Source organism: Electrophorus electricus, chromosome 19 (assembly GCF_041902795.1).
Source record: "Electrophorus electricus isolate QZ-2024a chromosome 19, ASM4190279v1, whole genome shotgun sequence".
In the NCBI taxonomy this organism is placed as follows: Eukaryota; Metazoa; Chordata; class Actinopteri; order Gymnotiformes; family Gymnotidae; genus Electrophorus; species Electrophorus electricus.
This window is the reverse complement of record NC_137515.1, coordinates 15,665,090-15,682,767: the sequence shown is the minus strand read 5'-3', so window position 1 is coordinate 15,682,767 and position 17,678 is coordinate 15,665,090. Positions and strand designations below refer to the sequence as shown.

The window sequence follows — 17,678 nt, the reverse complement described above, 5'->3', positions numbered from 1 at the left end:
TGGAATATATTAGTTACTGTGTCACTGATGTGCTGTCACTGTGTGTATGAAGCCCTTGTACCATACTGTGTTTGGGTCTTAGTTAAGCCATTAGTGCAGACAAATGCAGGCTCTTTGAATTATTAACTGTGTGACGGTAATGCTCTCAGAGCCTCCGGGGGTTGGAGAATTAGAGCTGATTGGCCTCATTCATTCTTTATGATCTGTTTAATGGAGCATAACTTCATTTCCCGTTTGCCAGTGGCTGGGGATTGTCTGCAGGCACCTGCTCGGCCACCTAAGCCCTTTCCCAGGAAGACCCCTCCTGAGATCCAGTACCGGAGACCACCAGAGTCCTCCCATGAGAACGTGGATGCTAAGATCGCCAAGCTAATGGGCGAGGGCTACTCGTTCGACGACGTGAAGCGGGCCCTGATGATCGCCCAGAACAAGGTGGATGTGGCGCGCAACATTTTGCGCGAGTTTGCCCTCGTGGCCCCGAGACTGAACCTGTAGCCCAGCGCCCACTCGTCTCTGCCCGAGCCTGCCGAGAGGAAGGCTGTTTGCGGAGAGGGCACTGCCCAGGGCCACCCAACCCCCTCTGCGGGCACGCACCAGAGCCCGGGACCGAGGGAAAGAGAGGCGCGGGCTTACGGGCCTGGATGAGGAGATGATGTGTGGGGGAGGGGGGGAGGAAACCTGTGAAAAAGACCTTTTGTTTACAGTGACGTGTCGCTTGGCGGCTTTCTGCTGCCACCTACTGGCTCCCTCCATTCTGCTTCAGCTCCTACACTTCAGGAGAGGAACTGCGAGCCTCTGGCCTAGCTCTGTGTGCTGGAGTCGGCCTTGAACTGGCTGAAATGGAAATGGGAGTCGGGCCTCCCCCGCCAACTGTTGCCAGTGTGATGCCGGCTAATGTCTCCTGTCCTGCCAGCTGTGCTGTTGCTGCTGCAAGTCTCTCTCACACACACACACACACACACACACACACATCTACAGTTTTATCGTTCTGTTTTTGTCCTCTTTGATTTCTCGGTAACCAGACGAGTCGCACGTCGGACCGCACACCGTGTGGCCCTTGCCTTCTGTCTGCAGCCTCCGGCAGAGCGCTGATCAGGGCAACAGACAAGCTCTACTAGCCTGAAGAGTAGAGTGCATCCTTTAGTGACGCACATCGTCTCTCAGCTTTGTAGTTTAAAGTGAGAGTAGCCATTTTGCAGCACTATAATCAGGCCCAATCCACTCTGAAAGAGAGAGAGGTGGAGATTTCTCCATCAGGCCGTGGTTCGCACTCCACTGCCAGACCCCGTAATCAACGCAATCAACACAAATTCCTTACTAGAGGTTTCCATCCAGCTGATGAAGGGGATGGGACTTTGCTGTCGGCTATGCAAGAGAAAGTGCCTCCAAACCCGCCTCCAAACCTGCCTCCATCCTGCCTCCACCCCAACACTGCCCTCCCCGAGAGACTCCCACTGAGTTCCACTCAATCTGGGTTACTTTTGATCATCTAAAGTACATCTCATGGACTTCAAAAGCTCCAATTACACATTGCAGTCACATTACACAATAAATTCATATCACAGAGTTCATGTTTTTTTTTTTTTATGTACTGGCTACATTTATCAGAATCCTTCCTTTTACCTCTGGGCAGTGTCTGGTATGACGAGATTCAGTCACACCTTTTTTTTTTTTATCTGTTATTCCTCTTGGCAGTTTCATTTGTACCTGGTCTACTTTTCTCAAGCTCGCTCTCACCCAGAGAAGGGGCTGGCCAGTGCATCAGGGTGTTCTGTGTAGAGCCTTGGGGGCTTTTTACTTTCTCCTACCTAATATAATAGTGTGGAGCACCTGGCAAAAACTAGCTGTGGTCAGTGCTAGGAAGGGATTGCCAAAACATTGGTAAAATGAGTTTCCTAAACCCAACAGAGTGTGGTACAGGTGTTTGTCTCGCGCTGCTGCCCTACCACAGAAGGGCTGTCGCGGTGACTCTTTAGGGCTTCGTGTTTCTCTGCTCAGTCCTGCCTCGTCCTGTGTACTGAAGGGCTTCTGAATGGCTGCGCTCTGGGCGCTTGAACCAGTGGGAGCACAGAAAGACCGATTAAACTGGCCTCGTATTTTAAAAGCAGGATGATTTGAGATTAAAATGGCATGACTTCTAGGGTAAGCGGCCATAAAGAAGTTCCAGCATAAAGGTTGTCGTATTCCAGCTGTGGGCTCCACATTGTCTAGCACTGATTCAGTGAGGGGGAAACGCACCAAACTTCCGTCCACATTCTGAGACGGAGACCAGGTTCCTCCTGCCATGGCCGATCGGATCCTGCAGATTTTTTTTTAAAGCCCAAAATTGAGAAGCAAGTGGTTTGGTTTGTGCTTTTTTGCTAAGCTCATAGCAGTTTAAGACTTTTTTGTTTGTTTTTTTTTTCTCCTGCCCTGCACCTAAGAACAGGTTTAAAGAAAGGTGAGCAGTAGCACTTCATCACTCCACTTCTGGACCCCAGCTGTGCCGGCACCCCCGCTCACACCTGGCTTGGACTGGACACTCCTTCCCTCCCAGCTTTAGTTTTGCACTGGTACCCCCCCCCCCTCCTCAACTGGCAAGACTTTAACAGACAGAGTGAACCTTTAGTGAGGTGTGCAGAGGATGGAGCCGTTGCTAGGGACTGTCTCTAGGCTCTGGGCTTTAGTGTGTCCCCCCCCCCACACTTTTTTTTTATTTTTATTTTTTTTAGATTTTTTGGGGTCTGTTTTTTAGTGGAAAATGCCTTGTGGATCATGTAATGTGTGCAATTAATTTATACTTTGTTAAAACAAAAAAAAAAAAAACCCTGAGATTATTTTCATTGTTCAGTAATGATGTTAACTTTGTGATCTGTTCTTGTGAAAATGTTTTATAAAAGCCAGTATTATTAGCATCTGGTGTGGTGTGTTTTATAAGGCATGTAGCTATTTGTAGTCCTGTCATTTTGAGAAACAATCATTGGCAAAAGCTTTCATAGCCAAACAGGTAACAGAAGTGACCAAATCTTGATCAAATACCTCTTTTGTGATTTTGTATGAATTATAAATGTTAATACCTTTAATTCTGCTGCCAAAATGTACACTTCTTAAATGTGGGTTTCTGTAGCAATGAGACCCCTAAAGAAATGAAAAAAACAAAACAATTTATTGGCCTACTTCTGTCCTGTTGACAGGCAGTGACCAAACATGGTTGTTCCAGTGTGCTAATTTGATTGTATGTACCCTTAATGTCAGTTGCCAAAAGACTTGTAAAGGGACAAGCAATAGAAGAATAACTCAAAACCTTTTCTTCAAAATGTACACTTTATTCTCAACAAAAGTACAAAACCAAAAGTCGGTATTTACAAACACTTACGGCCACCTTTTCATTTACCCTCTTTGGTTTCACTGCTGCCCTGATGGTTTAGGATAAACATATGGAGGAGACAAAGTTTAGGATAAACATGTGGAGGAGACAGAGTTCCAATTATGCCCAAAACCTTTAATGTTCAGTACTTTTTAACAAAATGTCCTTTATGGACTCCACAGATACAATAAAAACCAATTCAAACGGAACACGTGTTTAAATGTCTCCAAACAGCTCCTAACTACCCTGCAGTGGAGGAAATGATACATTTTGAAGGTACAGAAGGAAGTGTGGGTTTGGGGTTGCCTAACTAGTGCCCGGACAGATATGCAGCGAACCTCACATTCTCACACAATATAAATAGCCAGAACATAAGCTGGACACAAAGAGCAGTCATATTTACAACACACCTCTTCAGATCACGGTTAACAGAACTATGTCTACATCTACCACGAGCCAAAAGCTACAGCGTGTGATGCTAAATCAGAAGATGAAGAAATACAAAGGAAAGAAACCCTCCCCCAGGCAGTTGGAACGTATCTTAACCAGTGCTGAGGAAAACTGATGTATGAAAGCACGCGTGGACGACCAGCTCTGCTGGACAGCAGAAATCCCACACGGGCTCAACAAGCGGACAGCGTAAGAAACGTCATAGTCTCAACCCCACCACTGAGACGTTCCATCTTGGGCTTTAGCCAAACAGAGAAGCTCAACTTACGTTTTTATCTTTTTATGTAGTTTCTTAAAATAAATAAATAACAGGAGATGTGGAGGCTGTGAGTGCCAGGCTGCAAAATGCTGTGACTGTAGCATGTGGGTGGAGATGCTCATAAAAGGTGAAGGTAACATCGCAATCTGCTATTTGGACTTAGCGGGTTTTTTTTTTTTCTCCCCACATCATCCGCCTTCGGTAGATTAGTGTTTCCCCCAGGAGGCTAAGCCTGGAAAAGCCTTCTTGCAGGGCTGTAACTTGAAGGATAAAAGAAACTTTAAGTCCCTGCGTTTACCATCTTCATCTTCAAACATCTTCAGCTTCGGCCTACAGAGACAGAACCCTAACGCTACGTCTACTATTCAGATATGCTTTAAACACTAAGGAAACAAAAATCAGCTCTTCTTCTGGACTTTCAGGAATAAAATCGAACTTGGACAGGGCTGGAAGCAGCCAAAAGCAGGCCGGCTCACCCGATGAACATAAAGGACAAACAGGACGTGAACTGAGAGGAGTGTAACAGCAGTGAAGTCAGTGAAGTCCTTCCACAATCCAGCAGGCTTCACAGGAGCAGATTAAGTCAGGAGAGAGACTATTCTCAGTCCCGCATTAACTAAACCTGAATTGTACGGTAATCTCAGCTTTGAGCAAAGAGAACATGCTCACGTTTGACACATTTATAAAGGCCCAAAAAGTGTACAGTGAATTTACTTTCTTTTTTCTTTTTTTTGCTAAAAAGATCAGGGGGGAGCCGAACCCACCAATGCGCATAAAACAAGAGCATTCACCAGGAACACAAAATCAGACTCAGGTTTTCAGTGCAGACTAAACTGACAACACAAAGTGGTTTTTTTTTCTCCTTTCTACAGTGCAGATGGTTGTGGGGAATTTTGTCAGGAATCTTCGTCTGGGTTGTGTGACATTTTGGAAGTATTCAGCAAATTTCTGTAATGTGCACATTCACTGCCTGAGAGGAGAGTCGCGGCCAGTCAGGCGTCTGGGATCAGATGATAGACAGGTGGTGTACAGCACATTCAGTGTGACAAGGCCTCTCTTCTGAGAGAGAGAGAGAGAGAGAAAATTTAGATACAACAAAGCATAAGCAATGCAATCGTAACCTCTGCACATCCTATTGAAAATGAACATTTGTTTCGGAGCCTTCCTGTAGTAAAGATTCCTGTTGGCAGGTAGTGATCTATCATAAGCCTTAAAGATTATTAAGATATTAATGTATAACTTGAACCGTCCACAAAGCCATGAGAATCTGCTGTGTGCAAGTTTTGCAAAGTCTTCTAAGACAGAGGCGGCGGTTCGGCCGGCCAGGGAGCTCACCTCTGCACGTCCAGCTCCTCGGGGTGCTCTAAGTCCTGTGGTTGTTCTCCTCCAGCTTCTTGCTCTCCTCAGACGTACCCGCCTCCTTCTCGCCTGTCTTCCAGCTGCCTTGCCTGAGAGAAACAGATGCGCCGCCCCGTTAGCCGCAGGCGGCCGGCTTTAAAAGGCTTTTCGGCGATCGCCGAAGACGAAGTCCCCGGGAATCTGCCGTCGCCGTGCGCACGCTGCCTTGCCTGTCAACGTACCTCCTCCTCATGTACAGCCAGTAGATGATGCCCACCAAGGCTGCCACCACAAGGAGGCCCACCACCACAGCCACGATCACCTTGGCCTTGTCGTCGCTGTCTTCCGATTTATCTGCGGGGAAGGTCAGGAGGGGGTGCCAGTGAGCGACGGGAGGCGCAGGCAGGGGTATCACCATTACACCACGACCTACAACCAAACGCGCCTCCCGCCCCTTGTTTGTAACCTTTTCCACAACCAGATGACAGGTGAGATGATGAAAAGTAAAGTTTAAAAAAAAAAAAAGTTTGTCATCATGCTAGGATGCTTGACACGCCTTCACCCTGCACCCCCTGCACTCCCGAGCTGTCAGAGAGGGAAAGCACAGTGCCGATCACAGCAGGGGATGCTGTTACCAACTCTGCCCAAAACACTCAGTAACTCCAGGGATTTAGGAAACATAACCCACGGCCCACGGCCGCGCTACCCCACTAAAGCAGCAACAGAAGGAAAGAAGCTCTTACCTGGTTTCGCCTTTTGCTCCTCATCAATTACTGAAATCAGATATGAGATCAAATTAACTTGACAGGCAACTGGGACCCAAATGGACACTAATTTATAACAAAACTAAAAACCCCAAACTTCCACCACCGAACTGTGGCTTAGGAAAACGGCAGAAACATAATTCAAATGTACACCGAGATGGAACGATTGTTTTCAGTAATGTGGAGGGCCGCTAGCATGCGTGTGTGGCCTGACAGGCGAAAGTACAGAAGAAAGAGTCAAGCACCCCAACACAGGCAAACAGAGCCCCACACCGAGAGAGAGAGAGAGAGAGAGAGAGAGAGAGAGATAAAAGAATGAGAAAATGTAACAAAGTATTAAAGAACGAGAAAAGATGCCAGCCTTGAAATACCCCCGAGTGTTCACACGTACATACGCTGTTCAAATCTTCATACTTCCAATCATCAAATGGTAATGTGATATTGCCACCAACAACAGCCAATGTCTGCTACAGTAACACTGCCGATGGTCATGTGAGTATTATTTTGAACCCTCAGTAAAGTTTGAATGAAACAACAGAATAGGAACATGAACACTGCACAGAAACCAGCTGAATTTGCCGATCAGATGACAATCTGGGTGTGGTCCTAATGAATTTCCTCCTTGCTACACACAACCCCAAGTAGAGAAGACGGAGCTGAGATTTTCCAGCCTGAGTGTATGGATCTCCTGGTGCCGGCTTGGAGAGTCATCCCAGCTGGCTCTGCTCACTAGGCCAGCCTGCACTCGCTGGGTGGCTCATGTTCCGAGATGCCACCATTTTAAGTGTGACGTTTTGATATCAGCTGTGCTGGAGGAATGACAGCCTTCTGACTGCGCTTTAGCGCTTACATGAGCTTCACCCGTAGACACTGGAAAGTTATTAGCTATTGTGTATGTGCGCTGTGCCTAGTGTGTGTGAGACACTAACTGGCTGTTAGGGGGTTAGTTAGAAGCCGGCAGAGAGGCCGTTAGTACGGAGCCCATGTCTGGTGCTGAAGGGTCTTTTGTACTTACGGGAGGAGACGTTAATGACCCTACTGTCGTAGCCCAAAGTGTTGCTGACCTGGCAGGTCACTGTTAGGTTCATACTGGGCACAACGGTCAGTTTGTAGATAGCCTTTCCGTCTTTGTATGTTTTCTCATCCTGTAAAGGAACAAACACACACACACAGACCTCACATTACCTTAGAAACTCTCACTATAGTCCAGTGGAGATATTATCTGTAAGAGGCTGGCGCATCCTCCCTCCCTCACTAGACAAGCACAATGCTGCATACACATTATCACAAGTTCCCTACACTTAATGGGCATGTGAAGGTGTCTGTTCTGGCGAGTGCTGAAGCCAGCCAAGTCGGCACTGTTCAGGGAAGGAGAGCGGAACACACGGCCTGGATGTATTGGAGAACCGTAGCCGGAACAGGATTCGTGATAGGAAGGCGAGATCAGCAGTACTGATTACTCTGAGGGAATGGCCACTAGGGGGCACCACCTCACTGCTGCAGTCACTGCTACAGGCAGAGCTGATGAGTATAGACACACAAGAAGATGAAACGGTACCAGCCCAGTGTGACTAAACCTCCAGGAGCCAATAACAACTGCGCTGTTAAACTGCACATACCATTGTGTTGCCAAATGACCCCCAGCATTGAAGCCATTGAAGCCATTACAGACACACACCCACACACACACACACACCCACCGCACCACTAAATACAGTCCTAACTGCAACGCATCTCATTCTGCCCTCCACATCAGGACATGTGCCCGTGCATCTACACGTTACGTCCCGCCATCTCCCGGCTGAAGAGCGGCTCCCGGAGAGGATCTCCGCGAGGTGGCGATTCCGAGGGCCGATGGGAGGCCTGGAGTGGGTGGAGGTGGGAAGAGCAGGGAAGCTGCACGGCAGGGAAACGGCTGAGGAAAGTGCGGCAGAGCTGCTGCAAACGCCCTGACGCAGCCTCTGCCGCTTCCTGTGTGTGTGCGCGTGGAAGTGAGAGAGCGAGGGGGAGAAGCAGGATGGCTCAGGGCGATGATGACTGACAGCTTAGCTGATGTGGCGTTAGCACGACTCTCCCTCCCTTTCACTCACACACACACACACACACACACACACACACACACACACACACCTCTCCTCTCTTGCACCACACACTTTTGCTACACTATGCAGCCCTTGTCCTTCAGACAAACAAGAACATCTCCCTGAGTATGCACGCATGGCCACACACACACACACATTTGCACACTAATGTGTGAATGGTGCCTTGTTGACCCAGCATCAGGGATGCCCATTTACCATCTCTCAGCTCATTATACGACCACAAACTCATAATGAGGCCAAACAGGACGTGACACTCAAACAGAGCTATAGCTAGAAGAGGCACGGCCCAGAGGGGTGGGGCATGATGGGAGGTGAAGCAGCTCCCCAGTAATTGTGAGGTCACTTGTAGACATAGCCAGGATGTTATAATGGTGAATTATTCATGTACGCATATTATTTATCGTCCCTGTCAGCCACAGAGCTCCTGAGATGGGATGTCTCGCATTTGTATGTGTGTGTGTGTGTGTGTGTGTGTGTGTGCGCGCGCATGCATGTGCGCGTGTGCCTATATTTCTGCAAGTGTGGTTCAAATGAGTGATTCTGTCCCTCAAACCAAGCTTGCATGTGTGCGTGCATGCATGTGTGATGCTCACGTGAGTCCCGTTGACGCTCCAGTGAACGTCCGGCTCTGGTGAGCCCTCAGCCTCACACACAAGCACCTTGTTTTTGCCATTCGCGCTGCGGTGTTTCTTCAGACTCTTAATCACAGGGGACCCTACAGCAGAGAGAGGGAGCGCACACACACACACACACACAATCATTTATACAGTAGTCAGCTCATTGCAGGCTTGGCCCTGGTGTATTTAAAATAGGCCTCTATTTGACCTGGCAATCTGTATCAGCTTAAACATTCTTAAACCTGCAGAAAACCCACTGCATGTGATAAACATGGCTCCATTAGAATAATGCAGCTGCTTCCTTCACTGCTTCCTGGCTGGCCCAGCCAGGCTGTGCAAGGGCGTGGCTGAGAATGGCGGTGGGAACCTCACCTTGCACCACCAGCCTGAACGAGGCGCTACGCTTGATTCCCAGCACGGACACCTGGCACACGTAGAATCCCGCATGGCTGTACGTCAGCGTGCTGAAGTCGGGCAGTTTGTCCAGCTTCTCATTGTCCTGCAGGAGGGGAGACAATAGGTCTGGCGTTTAGACAGCATGTTCCAGATGGCGAGTCTGAGCTTTTTGAGCTCGTCTCGGGCGTGGATGAGCGAATCGCGGCAGGGCAGGTGGAGCGCTGCTCTAACCTTGGTCCAAGACACCGTGGGCTCACTTGAGGATGACTTCTTCATCTTCACCTCCAACGATTCCCCAACATTCTTATTCACATCTCCAGTAGGACTGAGAGAGAGATCCAGGTCTGGGAGCAGAGAGAGAGAGGGAGGGAGGGAGGGAGGGAGAGAGAGAACGTGAGAGATGAGGCAAGACGGAAAATGACGAAGAGATATTTCTCATATCTTCCCAGTCCAGGTGTGTTTCACACTCATCAGTCCTCTATATCAGCAGTACAGGACAGCTCAGCCTCCCCAACACAAACACCCTCCCACACACACACACGCCCAGCCACAACACACATACGCATTTGCGTAAGGACTCACTCCCTGTGGCCTTGTTTGGGCTCCATGCTTCATTTAGACATTAACCATTCAGTAGAGACTAAGTGGAAACACACAAACATATACATATGCGCACACGCACATACACACACAGCTACCCAGTAGCTCACACAGTCAAGCACACACACACACAGAACTGTGGGAATGGACCCAGAGCTGCTCGGTCAAAGCCCGCTGTAACTCGTGCAGCTGCCTGTCGCCCAACCTCTCCCAACCTGAAGAGCACCATCACACGCACGCCTTCATCCATGACATAGAGGAGGCTGCCAGCAGGGCAGCGCTCCAGCCAAAAGGAAATACCTAACCCGATCTGCAGAAGATGGAGAAGGGGAGAGAGAGAGAGAGAGAGAGAGAGAGAGAGAGAAAGAGAGAGAGAGAGAAGACAAACGCGGGTGCTTACAGGTCACGTTGAGCGTCGCTGTGGCCACCATTTTGTCGTTGCTGGCCAGTGAGCATTTGTATTCGCCGGAGTGGTTGCGGTTCACGGCAGCCAGCATCATGTCCCGGCCGGATTCTGTGTGCTTCTCGCCCTGCGTGGTGGAGGAGTGCGTGAGTGGTCTGTGGGTGGCTGCGTGGGGTGGGCTGTAGGACCCAGGGGAGAGGGGTCTCAGACGGGAGGTGTGCGCTCACCTTCAGGTCGAAGTTGAACCTGGTGGGGGGAGGGTTTCCATCTGCCTGGCATCTCAGTGTCACGTTATCACCTTCCTTAATGGGAACCAGAGAGAGGAACTGCAGACTCATCTTCTCAGTGGGGTCTAGGAGGGAGGGCGAGAGAGAGATGTGGTCAGCTTCACACGTTCACCATGCACATGGCTCATCCACAGTGGGGCGATATCACTTAAAGCAATATGGAGTGGAGAACAAATTCATCACGTGAGGGGCAGGTGTTCAGAGCCTAGGAGAGCGAGCCTGCCATCCATCTCTGCGCCCGAGTCTTTATGTGAGTGCAGGACCTTCAACTGCCCCTAGGGGGTGCTTTAGTGTGCATGTCTGTTGATGTACCCTTCCCTGTGTATGCATATGCGTGTACTGGGACACGTTTAGGTGCGTGTAATTGGTTGTGTGAGTACGCGTGGCTGCGCTCACAGTGAATGCTGAAGTTCTCAGGCGCTGTGTGCTGGTCCGGCCCCGTCACGTGTCTCGCGACACATGTGAACTTTGACGTCGTGTCCTCTTTTCCTGCCATGTACTGCAAACGGGAGATGGAGGTGGACAAACTGGTGGAGGGGTCCTTCTTTATGGAGGAGTTAATAATGATTGCTGTTCAAACACACACACACACACACACACACACAGGTAGTTGAGGCACATATCAGACATAGTGCAGAGAAAATTCACACAGAGGCATCTCTATATGGTACTGTTCTACTGAATCACAGAGTCCTGTGTCTCCTCGTACAGTATCTTTCATTAGAGTAAACTAAACAGAATCAACTCACTCCTGTTATCAGTCAGCAGAGGCTTATTGTTCTTCAGCCAGACAATTTCTGATGGTGGGTTCGCATCTGCAGATACACACTCTCCCAGCTATGCACACACACACACACACACACACACACACACACACACACACACACACACACACACACACACAGAGTGTACACTTTATCACAGAGGCATAACCAAACCATTCTTAGCTGCCCAGCTGGTTATTTTTGGAACAGTGACTCATGTTTGATACAGGAAGTGACATCAGTTTCACTTCTGTCTACTTCACTGTGTCTGCGACTGTAAGCCCAGTTTACACATTTACTATATCAGGAGTTTCAGGAAGTGTTATTTTGTGCCCTTTGGCTATGGCACTGAAACAACTGCGCAACTTTCTAAACAGCATCTGACTCTTGGGCCTGACTCAGGGGGACTTCCGGGCCCAGGGCGTCTCGTGGCTTTTAAGGACCTTTAGCAGGTTACCTGTTGCCCCTGGGGCATGGGGTTTCCCATTAATTACCCAGTCCTGGTGATCTCATCTCTGTGCATGTGAATGAGCTCATCTGAGTGTGACAGCCCTAAGACAATGTATGGGGAGAACAGGCTGTAGTTTCTCTCTCTACTCCACCCTCTCTCCCTCCCTCTCTCTCTCTCTCTCTCTCTCTTTCACTTTGCTGGCATGACAAATATCATTAAGCTCAAAGTCTCCAGTTCTGAATTACTACATCCAAGAGATAGAAACAAGATCTATCTCTCGGCACTTCTCCTGTAGAAAAATGGAGATGGAAAAAGTCCATTACGGGATGAGCAGGAACCGTATTTATTAAGAGAGAGAAAAGGAGAGAGAGGGAGCGAGGGAGCAAGCAGGAACGAGAGAGAGAGAGAAAAAGGAAGATAGGGAGTGATAATGGCTGAGGAGCTGGAAGGAAGCGTGTGAGATGACACATAGGCTGAGATGTAACAGAACCAGGAGACAGAGAGAATAGTTTTCAAAGGCCGTGATCACTCATGCTGAACACACACACACACACACACACACACCCACACACCCACACATACATTTTGACGATCTGGTTATCAGGACCATGGAGACACTGAGCTCAGATGTAGTGTGTCTCCTTCCAAGGTCCTCCCCTCATTCTCGCCTCCTGCTGTGATTGGCCAGGCTCCACCGCATTTAGCACGAGCTGCCCAAGTGCTCCAGCGAGGAGCTCTGTGCTGCCTAACCACAGCGGGCGCTCTGCACGAGACGGAGCTCTGTGGTGGCTCGCCAACAGCACTCCTGTTTCTATCTAACGCCCCCCACCCCAACCCCCCCCGCAGCCTATAGCCGAGAGAAAATACAAAACAGAAAGCAAGAAAGTTTCCAAGCTCAGGCAGACAGGGAGCTCATACCACATCTCTGCAGTACCCCAGAGCCACTGCTTTTGGCTCTAGCATGGGCTAAGCACTCTGTGCTGGAATGTCCCCCCTGCACCAAACACTTCCACGAAATGCTTCCTGGAGGCATCAGTGGCAGCCCTGGGTCCTAAAGAGCACCGTATTAAAGGCCTCGCTCACCAGTGTCAGTTTGCCGTTTTCCAGTTGACTTGCTTTGTTCTTGATCTCGGGTGCTGACGGCCTTTCTGAGAGACGACAAAGAGCAAACAAGTGTTGACAGCCCGCATCAAAACATGCTCGCTGGAAAACAACTCCTTACAATAAAAATCATATGCTTACGTTTCCAAAAAAAAAAAAAAAAAAAAGAGTATCTGAGCAGATTCACCGCTCCCCCCCACGATCATCAGAAAGCTGACGGTTTTCTTTTGCTTGTGTGTACGTGTGCGTGTGTATGTTGGCAGTTGCCCATGTGTGGATAAAGCGGTACTCACTGTACACTGCCACCTCCACAGGGTATTCATTAAGGTTGACCAGGGACACCACGATACAGATGAAGATCTTCTCGTCGAGGAGGGCAGCGTCTCTGATCAGGAGGCTGGAGTTGGGCGTGATACTGATGCGATCCTTATAGCCGTTCGTGGCTATGATCTTGGCCTCTTCCTTCTGAGCCTGCTTCACCAAGAGATCTCCTGAGGTGTTGTCTTCGTTCAGCTGCAGGAAACACACACACACACACACATGTGCGCGCGTGGTGGCATCACTAACATGTCCTACACTGAGCGACTGCAGAGCTGCTGTGTCAACAGAGAACAGCAAACAACATTAATGATGACATTTTCGGAGCCGGGCGCTTGCATATATGACCGTGGGGGCATGCTATCTGAGGAAAAAGGCGTTTGTTTGTTCGTCCCCCGCACGCTCATCTACCGCTTCTAGCGTGCTTGCCCCAGCTACAGCCAGCCCGGACGCAGGTGCTCGGGATGGCCTGCGCGCCGACGCAGGGCCCCACGCACTAGGAAACTCACGTATTTCCATTTGGTGAAGATCAGATCCGATGGCTTGTTGTTGCCATTGTTGCAGGGCACGGTGATGGTGTCCCCGTACATTCCAGTGACCACCTGCTTGCCGCTCACTGAAAGAGAGAGTGAGCGAGAGAGAGAGAGAGACAGAGAGAGAGAGAATGAAAACGTTAGAGGGTGGATCCACATCTGGCAGGGCTGGGGCAAATAGTAAACGCAGACGTGTGTGTGCCATGTATGCTGGCAAACATGAACGTTTTCTGAACATGTGGGTTTAACACCTACTTCACAGATGTGTTGTGTGTGTGTGTGTGTGTGTGTGTGTGTGTGTGTGTGAATGCTCTGATGTTTTTACAACACTCTATGTAACTGCTCTTAACGCAGCATTAAAATGACCAAGGTGAGCACGTATGTGAGAGGCGGAGACACCGTTTACAAAGTACGGCTTGCCCAAGGCACCTGTGCGCCCTGCACCCGAGATACACGCTGGCCTCTCTTCAAGTGACCACACGTCACACTGAGAGCTCCAGAACTCCCCTTTGCTTCCCTCGAAGGAGGGAACTGAGATTTCACAGGTTGTCATGGAGATGAGTGCAGTGGTTTTGATAAACGGTGTGGGCTTGGGGGGCGTCAGGGGCTACAGTGGCTTTGCGTTCAAGCCACTTCTGTCTCCCAGAAAGCACACAGAGAGGGGGGGGCCTCTCGCGCCTCTCGCGCCGGCCACGCCAAACCACTGCGCTGCAGACGCCGCCTCTCTCTCTGGCACGCGCAAGCGCGCTCGCATGCGCCTTACGCGAAGCTTCTCGTTTTGGCCATTTTGGAAAAAAAAGAAAAAAAAACTTCTTGTGTTCACAGCTCAGACTAAAGGCACCGCAGTGGGCAATCAAAAAGAAATGTGAGGTTTTGCCCTGTCCGGAGCGCAACACGACTGTGCTGATCAGAACACGGTTCAGCACCATACAGAGCGTGGGATGTACAGCGTGGTTTCTGGGAATGCAGGAGCTCCCACGGGACTCTAGGCAAGCGCGACGGACTGGGAGAGCAGAGGCAGGACAGCAGGTGCAGGTGACGCTGTGTACACTGCAGGTCTGCTTGTGTCAACACGGCGCTGTTTGAACGGTGCGTCGCCTCCACAGGCACACTGACCCAACCCCCCCCCCCCCAGCTCCCGTGCTAATGCCTGCTACCTGCTGGTGGCAGGAACACCACGGCAACCGCCAGTCAGCTGGAAGAAGCACTATCGCTTCTGAGGAAACGGGGGTGGAGGTGTCCATTTTCCGTGGAAACCTTTTTTAGGCAGGAGATGAAGGCGAACACTGCTTCTCAAAGGGGATGTTTGGAGAGAGTGGCTCGTCAGCACCGGCCTGCACCGCGACACATAAGGCCCCTGTGCTGCCGCAGAGTTTACAAAAGAATGCCGCTCTTTCCAGAGCAGGTGGCCACCACCGCGGCCAGACCCCGCGCGCCCTCAGGGTCCACTTTACAAAAACGCACGTAGTGCCGGAATGGCTGCAGAGCAAAAAAGCCACAGAGCCTTGAGACTTTGGCAGTGTGTAAACTAATTTGGCTGGTATGGTGTGGGGGGTAACAGTGCCCCCTCCCCTGTGAGGGGAATGGCATTCAAACCCCACCCAGGCAAGTGGTCTATGCTATACCGATAAGAGTCCTTGGGCAAGACTCCTAGCACTACACTCACTACCTCTGTAACATGACTGAAAATTTTAAGCCGCTCTGGATAAGGGTGTCTGCCAAATGTGCAAAACGTAAATGCAAGACCAAGCCAGGGTAATCTGGCAAGACTGCCGTCTTCGTAACATGTTGGGGATTTGGTTATATTTTGAAGTGAAGGTTTTCCTGCATTCAACATGCTGACAAACTTGCACAAAAGGCGAAGAAAGCAACATGTTGCGAGGGGGAGGACTGTTTAAGGGCACGGAGTGTTAAGATTCCTGCTGAGATCACAGATCCACTGACTGTGTGGCGGGAGAGCGCCAGAGATGAGAGATCGCACGCCCACTGTGCGCCTGACTATAATCTCCTTTCTGTTGGAAGGGCGCTTGATGATGGTTGCTGGGCTTTTTAAAGCCTCCCCCGGCAAGCTCGTTTGCTCCGGCTGGGGTGTGCGCGCGTGCCCGCGTGCGAGCCAGCGCGTGGGTGGCCGTGTGTTTGCTCGGACGAGGTCAGAAGGAGCACCTCGGGCTTATCTCTCCTACCGCACACCTGAGAACACAGAGCACAATGGCCCGGCGGAGAGGAGGCAGGGAACGGCCCTCTCCCGCACCTAAACCGCATTCCTGCCCGCCGCCGAGATTAAAGTTCACCATTCAAATCCTGTGCAGTCTTACTCCAAACATTCTTGCGGCAGGCGCTGATAAGGGAACACATTGGACTAATCTCCCCAGACTACAGCACTCCACCCCTACTGAGGGGTGGAGTGCTGTATTTCACATACAACTGCTGATAGGACAAACGCCCCGGAGACCATCAAATTGTCAGCGTTCCGTTTCCTGAGACGACGTTACGGACATAAACGGAAGCGTGGCCAAGCGTGCCTGTGCCTGTGCCGTGTGCCTGTGATGGTAGCCATGGCAGCAGGATCTTGGGCGATGTGGTGTGGTCACTCCAGTGATTCCTCTGCGTACAACAGGTCTCGGGGAAAAAACCCTGCAAACCAAGCTAACGCCAGCACACACCTGGCTCCCTGACCTGGAGTGCAGCACACACACATACACACACACCGCAGCCTACGGCCTGACTAGCGGGCCAGGAAACAGCGCGCAGACGAAACGACGCTGCGTTTGAGGAAGACGTCAACTTAGGATGAAGGTTCCAGGAGTTATTAAAAGTGTGTGACTTCTGAAGACGCAGAGAGCTGGACAGTGCAGCCCTGCGGAGGCGTCTCTTCAGAGACGACTCCCCACCGCTGAAGCCATTCTGCCTTCCCAAACAGCGGACAGGACCGAGCGAAAAGTGTCCCGCCGAGGCAGGAAGGGTGGAGGATGCGAATGGAGGCACTTGGGAAATCGACACCGCTCCGTAGCCTGTGACGCATTACAGTGCCTGCCACAGCCGTCATCAAACCCTAACTTATTAGCTGCTAAAAATGGCAGTGCCGCGGAGTAGCGCAGCGCGGCCTGATGGGATATTCCAGCCCGTGCTCTCCTAAACACAGCCCAGAATTCCCCAAAGCCCTAAAGTAGCTGCTCCAGCAGCAGCCGTACTAGTTGGAGGGCGGCAGGGAGCGACCGGGAGGATCCAGGACCTCCCGTTCTCTCCTGCCATCAGCTTCACCTTCATCCCCCCCGCTGACCCGGGCCAACATGCCAGAGGGCAGCCTCGATACGGACGCGTCCTCACCCTCTGATTGGCTGGGACGCAAAAATTGATTTGGGTTTATAAAGACTGAGAGTCTTTCATCTGAGACATGTGCTCATCAACTCCGGCAAAGAGCTCGCCAGACTGTACTTCAAAAGCTTTGCTGTCAATTCATATAATTTTTTGCCTTGAAAAAGAGAGAAAAAAACATTTTAGAATTAGTCTAGCAGTTTTTTCTCTGAAGGAAAAACATTATTGTGAATGGTTTTCTATTAAAGGGTCGCCATTGTTCGTCTGAGGAGCCATTATGTTTTGTATAGTAACGTCTTGGTGCATTTCTGGGGAGCCTCTTTCAGCAGGTCAGAGCGTATGAAAGCGCAGTAGAAAGGGCCCTTTCTCTGCCTGCTTGCTACCAGATGGGAACTTTACAGGGGTCTTAATAAGATACAGCCTAAATCAATTAGGCTGAATGAGATGCGTCCGAACAGGAGGTTGGTCGGAATTAATGAAGCCTTGCTATAGGCAGCGGAGGTGTAATCTGATTAGGCGAGTGTGTCCTCGGAAAGGCAGGGTGGAGCACGGAGTGGCGCGGTACTTGCCGGCTAGGTGGAGGCATGTCTTTGTACTGAACATTTCTGCTTGTGCAGAAATGGTACCAGCATGT

General features: G+C 50.3%; 2 protein-coding genes across 4 annotated transcripts in view; one reads left to right on the top strand and one right to left on the bottom strand.

Annotated features, from left to right (window-relative positions):
- cblb (Cbl proto-oncogene B, E3 ubiquitin protein ligase) overlaps positions 1-2,891 on the top strand; it is a 46,077-nt gene extending 43,186 nt beyond the window's left edge. The window contains exon 19 of the mRNA XM_035535954.2: positions 242-2,891. Coding sequence (XP_035391847.1) covers positions 242-495 — 254 coding nt within the window. The 3' untranslated portion in view covers positions 496-2,891. The remainder of the gene's footprint in view (positions 1-241) is intronic.
- Positions 2,892-3,284: 393 nt separating this feature from the next.
- alcama (activated leukocyte cell adhesion molecule a) overlaps positions 3,285-17,678 on the bottom strand; it is a 45,399-nt gene continuing 31,005 nt past the window's right edge. The window contains exons 2-16 of one of the 3 annotated variants that reach the window (XM_027000741.3): positions 13,706-13,812; positions 13,172-13,391; positions 12,861-12,925; positions 11,312-11,399; positions 10,959-11,132; positions 10,503-10,627; positions 10,273-10,402; positions 9,504-9,616; positions 9,249-9,375; positions 8,853-8,974; positions 7,173-7,302; positions 6,137-6,166; positions 5,636-5,747; positions 5,391-5,503; positions 3,285-5,114 (exon numbers count right to left, since the gene is read on the bottom strand). In XM_027000741.3, coding sequence (XP_026856542.2) covers positions 5,419-5,503; positions 5,636-5,747; positions 6,137-6,166; positions 7,173-7,302; positions 8,853-8,974; positions 9,249-9,375; positions 9,504-9,616; positions 10,273-10,402; positions 10,503-10,627; positions 10,959-11,132; positions 11,312-11,399; positions 12,861-12,925; positions 13,172-13,391; positions 13,706-13,812 — 1,628 coding nt within the window. In that variant the 3' untranslated portion in view covers positions 3,285-5,114; positions 5,391-5,418. The remainder of the gene's footprint in view (positions 5,115-5,390; positions 5,504-5,635; positions 5,748-6,136; positions 6,167-7,172; positions 7,303-8,852; positions 8,975-9,248; positions 9,376-9,503; positions 9,617-10,272; positions 10,403-10,502; positions 10,628-10,958; positions 11,133-11,311; positions 11,400-12,860; positions 12,926-13,171; positions 13,392-13,705; positions 13,813-17,678) is intronic. The other 2 variants (XM_027000742.3, XM_027000743.3) reach the window with 2 other exon arrangements.